The 13155-nt window shown below is 45.5% G+C and overlaps 1 protein-coding gene across 2 annotated transcripts in view; it reads left to right on the top strand.

The window, feature by feature from the left end:
* CLP2 (CLP protease proteolytic subunit 2) overlaps nt 1-12125 on the top strand; it is a 32570-nt gene extending 20445 nt beyond the window's left edge. For both annotated transcript variants that reach the window (XM_086814956.1, XM_086814957.1), the window contains exons 4-8: nt 10638-10775; nt 10940-11056; nt 11201-11269; nt 11358-11453; nt 11577-12125. In XM_086814956.1, the coding sequence (XP_086671082.1) occupies nt 10638-10775; nt 10940-11056; nt 11201-11269; nt 11358-11453; nt 11577-11714 (558 nt within the window). In that variant the 3' untranslated portion in view covers nt 11715-12125. The remainder of the gene's footprint in view (nt 1-10637; nt 10776-10939; nt 11057-11200; nt 11270-11357; nt 11454-11576) is intronic.
* Nucleotides 12126-13155: the final 1030 nt, after the last annotated feature.

Raw genomic sequence — 13155 nt, 5'->3', positions numbered from 1 at the left:
CAATAAGGATCATCATCAACCTATCTATGACCTAACTCCATAAGTAGTGAGATATCTAACAATGAGAAGTGTGATGCCTTTTATAGGCCTTGGGAGGAATAAATCATGGACATGAATAAAATATATATGTTGCGGATGGTCGACCACATCAGATAAATGCTGAACTGGGTCTTGGTCCACACATTATACCTCCTCATGAGAGCTGCCAGTGCTCAAATCCTGATGTTTGAACTGCTGTCGGCCAGTTCCTTGGACATGAATAAAATATATATGTTGCCGACGGTCGACCACATCAGATAAATGCTGAACTGGGTCTTGGTCCACACATTATACCTCCTCATGAGAGCTGCCACTGCTCAAATCCTGATGTTTTATCTGCTGCAAATCAGGTATTAGCTTGGGATTAGGCATGCCCATGACAATTGTTCCTGCAAACAAGATCTCGGACCCACACAGTGCAAGTGTCCAAACACACTGCGAAGGCAATGCCCATTGAATGCAACCTGTATGGCTGTGAAGTGGCTTACTTGTGGCTGTTAACCTGCAAATGGATTGAAATTTCAAGTGTAGGGATAGAAAGTACTAGTCTGATGTTGGAATTGAAGGTGTCGGAGCTTGATTTTTTGAAGAACCCCAATTGATTGGCACTGGTGATGGTCCAATTGTTCGATTTTGGTCTGAAATCAGAAAAGCCCCAAAATCTGAAGCAGATTTTTGAAGAAGCTCAAATTCTCCCTTATCTGGACTTGTTTTTTCTTTTTTGTTGGAAAAGCCCCAAAATCTGGTGGAAGGGTGGCGGAAGAGAAAAGTTGGAGGTGTTTCAGGCTCTGCAGAGGCGGCAATGGGTTGCAGAGGGTGGCAGTGGCACTGCGACGGTGGCTGCTGCTGCTGGGTGCGCAGGCAGGAGGGGTGCATGGAGCTGAGGTGGGCTGGCTGTACAGGCCGCTGTTATGTGCTGGCTGGGTGGAGATGAAGGCCGCTGCAGCGGTGCTGGCTGGCTGTGGCGCACGGCTGGCTGCGCTGTTGTGTTGGCGCTTAGCTATGGGCTATGCTATGCACGGCTAGCTTAGTTAAGCAAGGCTATACAGGATAACTATGGTGGCTATATAACACATGCAGTAGCAATCGAAAAGCCAGCCAAAGGCCACACAATAAGGTCAGTAGGCAGGAGCAAGGGACTATCATGTGAGCTGGAGGAGCCCTGTTGGGTGTTGGACTCACACACTCACACACACAAACCTGCACATTAGGGTTAGGTGCAGGGTAGAGAAGCTCACACACAGAAATGAGAGAGAGAGAGAGAGAGCCAAAAGTGTGGTATCCACAAAATGCAAGTCAACCCTTGCATGTGTGCCACATCCATATAATATAGAACTACAAAATATATTATGTGTCCTTTCACACTTGATGTCCAAGGGGAAAAACCACATGGGAAAAAGTGCCCTTGGTTAAGCCCTGTTCACACATACCACTACCATAAGTGAGCATATGCCTACAAATCCCCCCTGTAGTGGAAGTGTGAACCTGTACAAGGTAGCAGATTACTCTCTGTATGAGAGTAAGCCCAAAGCTTTGCGGAAAGCTTCAAACTTTTCTCGAGGTAAAGCCTTTGTGAATAGATCTGCAACATTATCCTGTGTAGGGCAATAAGATAAACTGATCTCCCCTGCATGTAGCCTCTCTCTGACATAGTGATAATGAATCTCTATGTGCTTGGTATGTGCATGAAATACTGGATTTCGTGCCACGGCCATAGCACTCTGGCTATCAGTGAGAATGGTGGTGGGTGTCTGCTGACACTCACGAAGATCAGCCAATAGTCTCCTCAACCATACACAATCTACTGTAGCTGTAAAGACTGCCCTGTACTCAGCCTCACAAGTAGATGTAGCAACAGTGGGTTGCTTTTTACTCAACCAAGATATGCATGAGCTGCCAAGAAAAAAACAATTTCCACTGGTGGATTGCCTGGTATCATAATCACCAGCCCAATCTGAATCACTGTATGCATAAAGCTGCAAGCTGCCCCCCCGGGATAGAACAAACCAAGATCCAGGGTACTCTTAAGATATCGAAAAATGCGTTTGACTGCTTGCCAATGCTTTGTGCTTGGGCTGTGCATGAATTTGCTCAACAAAGACACCCCAAAAGATATGTCTGACCTCGTGTTACACAAGTAAATGAGGCATCCCACTGCCTGGCTATAAAGGCCGACGTCAAAAGGCTCTCCAATATCATGCATAGTAAGCCGTATACCTGGTTCTACCGGAGTAGAAATGGGCTTACATTCATCCATGTGAAACCTTTTTAGCAAACTTTTTATGTACTTAGTTTGCTGCATAACAATGCCATCATCTGTATGCATAAACTGTATGCCGAGATAGTAGTGTAAAGGTTCCAAATCTGACATATCAAATTCAGCTTTCAAATCAGCTTTGAAATCTGAAATTTGTGCTTTGCTTGTACCTGTAATGAGCATGTCATCTACATACAAGATGACTATGAGAATATCGGCATCGGTTTTCTTCACATACAATGTGATTTCAGCTGGACTATTCTCATAACCTTGGCTGGTTAGATGAGCATGTATCTTATCATACCAAGCTCTTGGAGCTTGCTTTAACCCATACAATGCTTTGTGCAACCTGCATACTTTATGTTCCTCACCAGGAACTACAAAACCAATGGGCTGATTTACATATACTTCCTCCTGTAAATCCCCATTTAAGAATGCAGTTTTGATATCCAATTGATGCACTTTCCATCCTTTATGGGCAGCCAATGCAATCACTGATCTTATTGTGGTCATTCTCGAAGTAGGAGCAAAAGTCTCTTCATAATCTATTCCCTTTTTCTGGGAGTAGCCTTTAGCCACAAGTCTTGCTTTGTACCTGTCAATAGTACCATCAGACTTTCTTTTGACTTTGTACATCCACTTTGTTCCAATTACATGCTTGCCTTTAGGCAATTCCACAAGATCCCATGTATTGTTCTTCATGATAGAAGAAATTTCAGCTTGCATAGCTTGCAACCAATGCTCATTCTCATGTGCTTCTTCATAAGAAGAAGGCTCTTCTGAATCAAAGAGACCACCCATTGCGAATGCAGACTCCCCACGATGTACATTCAAAGCATGGTTGGAACTAGCCCTTGTTCTACCTGTGATGAGTGGAGCTGCAAGTTTGCTTTCTTGCAAAGTTTTCAGCAACCATCTTGGCACTGACTTGTGTCTATGGCTGTTCATTGCTTTTATACAAGCTGACCATGGGCTGTTCTGAATTTTCAGCAAATACCACATCTCTACTTACAAAAATCCTTCGTGTAGTTGGATTATAAAGACGGTATCCTTTGCTTTCATTGCTGTAGCCCACAAAAATGCATTTAATTGCTTTGTCATCAAGCTTTGTTCGGAGTTGTTCTGGCACATGTGCATATGCCAAACACCCAAATGTACGCATATAATCCACTGTTGGCTTTCGGCTATACCAAGCCTCAAATGGTGTTATGGTTTTCAAAGCTTTTGTTGGACACCTGTTCAACACATGAGTTGCACACATTATAGCTTCCATCCAAAATTTGTGAGGCAACTTTTGTGCTTTCACCATGCATCTTGCCATCTCCATGAGAGATCTATTTTTCCTTTCAGCTACACCATTCTGCTGTGGTGTATAAGGCACAGTACATTGGTGTTTGATGCCCTTTTGAAGCATATAGTCCTTGAATGCATTTGACATGTATTCTCCACCTCTATCTGAGCGGAGTGTTTGGACTTTACATGCACACATCTATAAGGTGTCGAAAGCATGTAAACACATCTTCTTTTGCTGTCAAAGGGTAAGCCCAAGCAAACCTTGAGTAGTCATCAATGAATGTGACGAAGTAAAGATGCCCCCCTATGGATGGTGTCCGCATTGGACCACATACATCACTATGTATGAGCTGTAATTTACTTTCAGCTCTAACAGCTCCATCTTTGGGGAATGGTTTTCGTTGCATCTTTCCCAAAATACACCCCTCACAAACATGTCTTGGTGGAGACTCAAGAGGCGGCATATTATCAACCATATGATGCTTCTGCAAAAGCATCAAACTCTGAAAATTTACATGCCCAAAACGAGCATGCCATAGCTCTGCATCATGCATAGCACGAGTGTGGGCAGCCACTGTATTTGCATCATAAGTGCGCTTGTCATAGGTGTCCAGCTTATACAAGCCTTTGTATCGTGTTCCAGAAGTGACTATTTCATAACCCTTTGATGGGTCTTTTACCAAACACTTCCCATCTTCAAATTCAACCTTTAAACCTTGGTCGTTTATGGGGCTGAGACGGAGAGCAGATTTTTCTTTATCCTTGGAACATACAATACATTTTTCATACATATATTGGCACCATTGGCTGCAATAAGTATAACATTACCAATTCCCTTTACTGGATATGTGGTACGATCTGCACATGATACAGTGCGGCCATTTGAAACATAAACCAAGTGCTGAAATACATCTTTGCATGAAGTGATGTGGCTCGAAGCACCACTATCAAAATACCATGATGCATTCTGTCTGTCAGATGCAATGCAAGACATATCAGTGTCTGAAGCACCTGGTGTGTCACTAGTGCATGTGACCAAAAAAGTGTACTCTTCCTGGATTACATTAGCTGATTGCTGTGCTTTGTCATGCGAAGAATCTGCTACTGCATTGCCTGCTTCTTTCTTTTTCTCTTTTGCAATCCTTTTCCTACATTCACTGATGTAGTGTCCAGGCTTATGGCAGTAGTGACATGTGCCCTTCTTTTTGGGCTTGTTTGCATCCCCTTTGTCAGACTTTTCACCACTAGAAGAGGGCTGTCCATGACCAGCCTTGCTAGACTGTTGTCCCCCATGCTTAAAGCTCTTTGCTTTACCCTTATCCTTGGCTGTAAATGCCTTTTCTCCACCACGGTTGCTCGATATGTTTGCTCTTGTTTGCTCTTTCTGCAAGAGTAAACCCACGAGCTCTTCAAAAGTGACGGGATCACCACCTCCTCTCATTGAGAGGTTGAGAGAGGTGTGAAAACCCAAGTAGGAAGGCGGTAAAGAATGAAGAGTGTTGGTGACCATCTGTCTGTCTGGGATAACCTCATCAATGTTGAGCAATTGTTCCTGCAAATCTTTCACTTTGGTGAGATGATCTGCCATGGAGTCACCCTCATCCATAGAAAGAAGATCCAATTGCCTCTTCAAGTAGGCAACTCTTGCCTCGTTGCGTACCTGATACATTGCTTCCAATGTGTCCCATGCAAGCTTCGATGTCTTGCATGAACGAATGTGCGGAATAATAGTCCTTTTCACTGAAAGGACTATCAATGACATGGCCTGTGCATCTCTAGAGTCCCATCTCTTCTGCTCTTGTGTGGGAGCAGGATCTACATCAGGAGCTCTTTGAGCACCTCCCCTTTGAGGCGTGGCTGGCTGAATGGTATGTGGGCGTGTGTCATCACCACACACGATGCCCCAAAGCCCTTTGGCTACCAGCAAATTACGGATCATGAAACTCCAGAGGGAGTAGTTAGATCCATCCAGCTTGTCCTCCTGGGTGAGCACACCAAATACATCTGTAGCATTCTGTGCCATGTCAACAAAATATATCTGCAAGCAAACCAAGCACCAATGTGCACTGCCAGGCAACCAAATGTCCTGAGCAAATGTATGCCTGCAAACCAAAGCAAGTGTAAACCTGCACCAAATTGTCCAATTACACTCAATGTGTATACATACGCGACAAATCGCAGGTGTAATGCCCAATTACATGCTCCAATCAGAAAATCCCCAATTTTTATGCACTCCAATCGCTTCAATGTGCATCTAATTGGCCAATTTTCAGAAAAGCCCCAAATTTCTGCAAATATAAGAGATTCAATTTGCCAATTTTGTCCTCAATTTTGAAAACCCCCAAATTTCTGCAAATTAGAGAGGTTCAATTTGCTGATTTTGACCTCAATTTTATAAACCCCCAAATTTCATCTGCAATTTTCTTTTCAATCTGACTTGTAGTATTCATTGTCTGCAAAATCGGCATATGACCTGCCCTGCAATGGCTGCAGATTTTGTATTTGACCTAGAAATTTGTACAGAAAAATACCTTCAGGCAAGGTGTCGTTGTAGGTGGCCAGTCGTTGCAGGTGGAGACGTTGGAGGGAGTCGAACCAAATGTTGGAGGGAATCGAACCAAATGTTGGAGGGTCGAGCAGGCGGAATGTTGAGTCGAGCAGGCGGAATGTTGAGTAGTCGAGCGAGTGGGAGGTGTGCAGGCGTCGTGCGAGCAGAACGGCGGAAGCAGCACGGCGCTTAGGCGTCGGGCGAGCAGCACGGCACTGAAGGTGACGGGGCCCAGTTGCAGGTGTCGAGCGAGCAAACATCCGCCTGCAGCTTGGTAAGGCTGGTGCGAACAGCAGAGGCGACTGGAGTCGGCGATGGAGGTCGAGACGGAGCAGAGACGGCCGGCGGGTCCAGACGGCCTGAGCAGAGACGTCGGCTGCTGTGACGGAGCGCAAGGCGCCGACCGGAACGGAGACGCCGGACAGACGGCGTCTGGAACGGAGAGGCGTGGCCGGAAGCGGTCGGACGACGCTGGCCGGCGGGTGCTGCGGAGGAGGTGTTGACGTCGACTGGCTGGGGGCTCTGACGGAGGAACGGAACCGCGACGGGCATATGAACGGAGCCACGCACGTTGCTGTGCCGCCGGCTGGGAACGGCGGCGGCGTCCGCGAGCTGGGCGGTGGTGGTGGGCTCTCCACTAGTGCCGCCCGTTCCTGCTGGCTGGACGGAGGAGCTCCGACGGAACCAGATAATCCGGCGACGGAATCCGACGGATGGAAACACAGCGGCGACGGAATTCGACGGACGGAACCACAGTGGCGACGGAATTTTGCAGGAATTTTTCCAGTAGCAGAATATCAGGGCCAGCTCCCAGCTCCCAGCTCTGATACCAAATGTTGGGTGTTGGACTCACACACTCACACACACAAACCTGCACATTAGGGTTAGGTGCAGGGTAGAGAAGCTCACACACAGAAATGAGAGAGAGAGAGAGAGAGAGCCAAAAGTGTGGTATCCACAAAATGCAAGTCAACCCTTGCATGTGTGCCACATCCATATAATATAGAACTACAAAATATATTATGTGTCCTTTCACACTTGATGTCCAAGGGGAAAAACCACATGGGAAAAAGTGCCCTTGGTTAAGCCCTGTTCACACATAGCACTACCATAAGTGAGCATATGCCTACAAGCCCCCTCGTCCTTGTGTGTTGTTCAAACACACACCAACAACCCCCCAACTCCCCCCCCCCCCCCGCGGTGCTCTGCCACCACGGGCTGCGCCTAGCCCCCCTCGCTGGCCCTGTCATGCTGCCCCCCTTATCGCCCCCTTCCTGCCCTGTACCACTGCCCTCTGCCTCTTCACTGCCTCTTGCGTGCCAGCCATCAGCTCTTGTCTCTTTCTCCTGTACTGCCTCCCCTCCTGTCTGTCCGCCTTCAGCCCCTCCCACCCCGCCCTCTTCTCCGCTTTCGCGCCCCTTCATACTCCTTGCGTCGTCGTCGTATTCGCCGCTGCTGCCGCTTGCTTATCCTCGGCCCCCCTGCCTGCTTCCGTCTTCCCTTCTTCCTCCTCAATCTTTCCTCCGCCTCCTTTTTATCCTCCTCAGCCTTTCCCTCATTTGTTTTCCCCTTGGCCTTCCTTGGTATTGAGCAGTTTCTTGGACAAGGTTTTGTTCTTCTTGTGGCTTGGTTCGCTCCCCTCCTTGCCCATTTTTTTCCGAAGCGGGCCTCCCATCGACAGTCGCCTCCCTAGAGCTTGGTTTGCAAGATTGTGAGTGCCCGCCCAGCGCGGGGATATCTTAGGGATCTTCTGCAGGCTGGCCTCATTGGCGAGTTTGGGCATGGATACCACCAGGCGGCGTTTGATTCACTTGCAGCATTAGATCAAGTCATGTAGCGGAGCCCCGTCGCACTGTGAACGGCCCAGGCCTTCTTTGCGAGGTGGCAGCACGGCTTCGACCCAGCATCCGACCCCCTGCCAAGTGTCTTGGGCTTCCTAGTTACAGTTTATTTTCTTGGCCTCAAGAAGGAGTGCCTTCCCCTACTCCTAGTGATTGGTAGAGTTATCAAGAGTGATGGAATCCCCCCCCTCCCCCCCCTGCCCTCCCCCCCCCCCCCCCCGAAAAACCCCCCCCGCTTCGGTTCTAGCTCGGACGGTAGGGATTCCCTCCCTTTGCATTTGCATCGTCTCTAGAGTCTGTTTCTCATGTCATCTCTGTTTCGTGCCTCCGAGGAGATCCTATTATGTAGAGAGTTGGGTACTCTTGGCATGCTTGGATAGTGCTTCATTTGCTGTCAGATGGGGCATCTTGCTAGAGCATGCCCCTACCGCCGTCAGTACCCCCCCCCCCCACCAACACAGCGCCTCATCAAGGTGGAGGGGGGTTCGAGCCCTCAGGATCCAAAGCTGTTATGTACCTAACACTAATCCTTAGGATTAGGTCTTAATATGGTCAGGGTTGGGGAGCCTTGGGATTAGGAGAATGCAATAGACAGTTTACGGGTAGCTAGGGGTTCATAATTAGTGATAATCCATTGTTACTGGCTATTTATAGCTGGATTGTTATTTATAGCAGCAGTGGCCATTATACAAGTGACTTATGGGTTATTGTGATAAATTCAGTCATAGAGTTGGTTGACGGTTTGTGCCTGGACCAGACTCTTGCCATCGACATGGCAATTCATAGGTGGTCTTGCCAAAGGTCCCTTAGGACAGGCTCTGTTGGTATGGGACGCTAGGGTTGATTGGCTTGGCCTGTGGGGAGTGGAGCCTTAGCTCCTGGCTTGGGGGAGATTCTTGATGGAATCTATGTGTGGGAGGTGAGTTTGCCTTTAATAAATTAACTAGAAGGTACTAGGCCCCATCCCAAACATGTTTTTCCTCAAAACAGAGAGGCGCTTTTGTGTGTTTCCATGCCCTAAGGTCTCCCAAATTATCGAGGGCTTTCTTTGTGCGTGCGTGTGCAGCCCGACTGTACAACTACCTATACAAATGCATCTGCCGTACAACCACCCCCGACAGCCCTTGATATGGAACCCTGTGGTCTGGTTACGCAGTGGTCATCCGTTTGCATGTGTCGTGGGGAGAGCTCTGAAGATGGGCCAAATGCAATCCCTCGAGGATTGGTTACTTTTTAGACAGAGGAGCCTTGTTGTGAGAGAAAAAGTGCCCCAGCTATCAAGTGTGTTCACACACATCACTGCCCATGTGGTATATGTCTACAGGGTCTGTGATAGGTGTGGGGGTTCTTTTTTACTCAAGAATATGAGAGAGAAAGAAAGAAAGAAAAGAAAGATCTATTAATGTCTACAAAATACCTAAAGGGCCTATGAGACCATCATTAGTACAGTGATACCATGGGTTATAGAGTTTCATGGAAAAACTAAAAAAAGGACGTGAAATAACATGACTCTATAAGCCTCCTGATGGCAGATGTGGCGGGCATGTCATCTCATGGATCTCTCTCTTTGTGGTGAAGATCCTTGGTGCTCTAGCTTGGGGCCGCCTAGCATGTAGGATAGAGTAGGCCTGCCCCATAGTTGCAATGAAATGCGTTTCATTCAGTTTGAAGGAAACAAAACATTCCATACGAATGAAACACGTTTCATTTGTGGTCACCTGGGGACTTGGGGACTGTACGATTTTAAGTGTTTTTTTACCCATATTCTTTAGTTTTAACTTGTAAACATGTTTTGTGTAAATGATGCATGTTTAATATTGTTTTGCCGGGAAGGCAATATTTTTTTTATACATATTATAAACTTATATATAAATTTTGTTGCATGTACCCCCCCCCCCCCCCTTTTGTGTGAAACGTTTTGGAAACGTCTGGGATTTGAAAGAAACGTGTGTTAACTATGGCCTGCCCACTTAGGACTCCTTTGGGACACGAATATGGCCCATGTATGCTGATATGAGCTGATCTCGATGCGGCAGTGTCGGCATTTGGATGCACGTGCCTTGAAGAAATTAGCAATGGATCTTTGGGCAAGGTCATGTATGGGCTGGCCTTGTCTCTCAGCATGTCCTCTCAATACTCTGTCCCTATGTCATCTGAGCTCTATCATGTACATCCCAAGACATTGCTGGTCCTCATACTGCATCACCCGTGCCAGTCGCCTGAACCCCTCCCGGAAGAGGCAGCGAAATCTCCCCCGTATCTCATTATATGCTGGGCATCTGAACATATAGTGAGCCTCATCCTCTACCTCCCCTATGGTGCATACTCTGCATTTGGTAGTATGTTGGGAATGAGAACCTTCATTTTTAAACTATTCTTATCTACTATAAAGTTGCGAAACTCGAACCTTTAAAACACTGGTCACTCCAATTTTTGGTTCCTCTAAGGGAGTCATCATTTTTTGTTCATTACATAACATATTTGTGGAGTGCCCAAGCATCAATACGACATATATAATACACATCAATGCAGAATTTGTAACCATCATAGATATATTCACTACGTTTCAAAATCTGCTAGATTTGTTTTTTGTTTGGAGTGTACTATGCCAGGGCCAGTTCATGTTTTAATCTGATCTTGTCATAAAACTCTCTTGCAGTATAGAGAAAGAATTATTTTTATAGGGCAGTATATAGACGAGGAGTTTGGCAATCAAGTATTAGCTACTATGCTGTACCTGGACAGCATTGACTCATCCAAGAATTTATACCTGTATCTCAATTCACCCGGCGGAGATGTGGGTTGGTTATCCTTCCTGTTTAAATGTTTCTTTTTCTTTGTTAAAAGAAGAGATTGTGGGTTATTATTGATACCAAAAGTGCTGTATTTCTTACACATTCTTGTGATTTTTCTAACCCTTGTGATGTCAAAGAGGTATAAGTTCACGTGTTCTTTTTCCAGATCACTCCTTCCATGGCTTTGTATGATACCATGGATAGCATAAAGAGTCCTGTGGGCACCTTAGCTCTAGGGTATGCCTACAATATTACCGGATTTTTGCTTGCAGCTGGCACCAAGGTAAATTTCCTAGTGTTCAGATCACCTGAGTTTTGATCATGAGAGATGGGTCTTGTGCTAGCTTTTCAGTGTGTTTTGATTGTTTCTTCATGGAAGAGCTTTCCCTTAACACCTTTTTTTTCTTTCTTTGGATGGCATCCTCAGGGATTACGAGTTGCAATGCCCTTGACAAGAATTGCGCTCGTGTCCCCTGCTGGAGCTGCACGTGGTCAGGTAGTTATGTTGTTTGTTGGTACGATTTAGTGGTTTACTATTGTGCTTTTGTTTGTAGTTTTTTATACTAACATTGAAACTGATGCAGGCTGATGACATTCAGAATGAGGCCAAAGAGTTGCTTCGTGTTCGAAATTACCTTTTTGATCAACTTTCGAAAAAGACGGGACAGCCAAATGAAAAGGTAAGGTTCCAGCTCCACCCTTTGGTTCTTCTAAAGTAACGCAGCAAGGCATGTGCAAGAAGACTTGTGCATCTGCACATCTGTACGTGTCACTGTTTTCTTAGTGTGTTGGATGCTCTGCAGGTTGCAAAAGACCTCAGCCGCATGAAGCGTTTTAGTGCTCAAGAAGCATTAGACTATGGTTTGATTGACCGAATAGTTAGGCCTCGTCGAATCAAGCCTGATGCACCAAAGAAAGAAGCAACTGTTGGACTTGGCTGAAGTATGAAGTATTCCACAGGCCAATGTTTATCACACAAATTTGCTTCAGCCACAATACCTTGGAAGACACACAGTTTGTACATTGAGAAATAACATTCAGTCTGTTATTGTTTAAAGGAAGTCGTGCTAGGATATTTTCTCACCGCAGGCCTGCTTCACCTGCAAATATGTTCCAACTTGCACTTTCAACTATGTCCACCATTGATCCTTCCCCAACCCCCTTTCTCCTTCCTCGCTCCCTTCAAGGCCTTGGATGCCATAATTTCTCTCGCTTGATTACTGAATGTGCATAATGCAGAAAGGGCTCATGTTAGCCACCTATGTGGTTCATGCCACGCATCGTGTATTAATTCCTTGAGCTTTGGTTTTTTGTATTGTTTCCTTCATGTCTAATCAAATTTCTTTCTTGAAGGCATCATGTGTTAAAAGACAAAAAATATGTGACTATGTAGGCAAAGGAATTTCCGTTGTTGAGTTTGATGAATTGTGTGGAGTAGACATGCAGGCTATCAAAAGGATTTAAAGGTCAGGAATCAAAGTAGGCTTTAAGTCTGGTTGCCCTTGTACTGCGGTTGGTTTTAGAAAATTTAAGTTTGTTTCATTTGTGCTCTAAAGACGTTAAATGTAAGTATGGTGATTTGCTTTTTGCATCAGATTACTGCATGAATCAGTATAGTAGCAGCTTTGATTAGGGACTACTCTACTGGATGCTCTAGCGGGCCATGAAATGTATTCCTTTTTTGATGGCTTTAGTGGGTACAATCAAGTTTTAATCGCTCCAAAAGACCGATAGAAGACATTTTTGATTGAATGGGGAGCCTTTGCATTTAATGTGATGACTTTTGGTCCCAAGTATGCTTTAACTACTTTTTAAAGAATGGTGTAAGAAATATTTTATGAATACTTAAGTACATTCATGTAGGTATCTCTGCGATAACTTAAAGAGTGTGGGGAGAGAGGGTGCTTGAGTTCCTTGCAAGAACACACACATGCACACACACACACACACACACACACACACACAAAAGAGCGTAAGTCACAAGAGAGATGGATGGATGAATTTTCTTCTACCTTCATCTCTTCTCAACAACCATAAACTAAAGAGATAAGAGTACTCTCTTGCTATATAACATACAATGGTCAATACATAGTGTGAGCTCGACTATATGAGTTGGTGTTATAATTATGTTATACTCTAGTAATCCAAATATGGTTGTCAGCATACATCATGTCGTCCATTGGAGTGTGGCATATCAAACACAATCTCAGTAGTCATTCTAATGGCATAAGTGCAGAAGCTATCACACAAGTCAGTCATCAATGTTGGTAGCACTAGTTGAGCTTGATATCTCAACACTCTCCTTCGAGCTCAACTTTACACTTTGCAATTAAAGTAAGCTCTTAAAAACTTGGGGAGCTTCTTTATATCAAGTGTCTTTGT

This window comes from Cibotium barometz, chromosome 20, assembly GCF_041138505.1.
Source record: "Cibotium barometz isolate CiBa-2024 chromosome 20, ASM4113850v1, whole genome shotgun sequence".
Taxonomy (NCBI): domain Eukaryota; kingdom Viridiplantae; phylum Streptophyta; class Polypodiopsida; order Cyatheales; family Cibotiaceae; genus Cibotium; species Cibotium barometz.
This window is presented reverse-complemented; position numbering and strand designations above follow the sequence as displayed.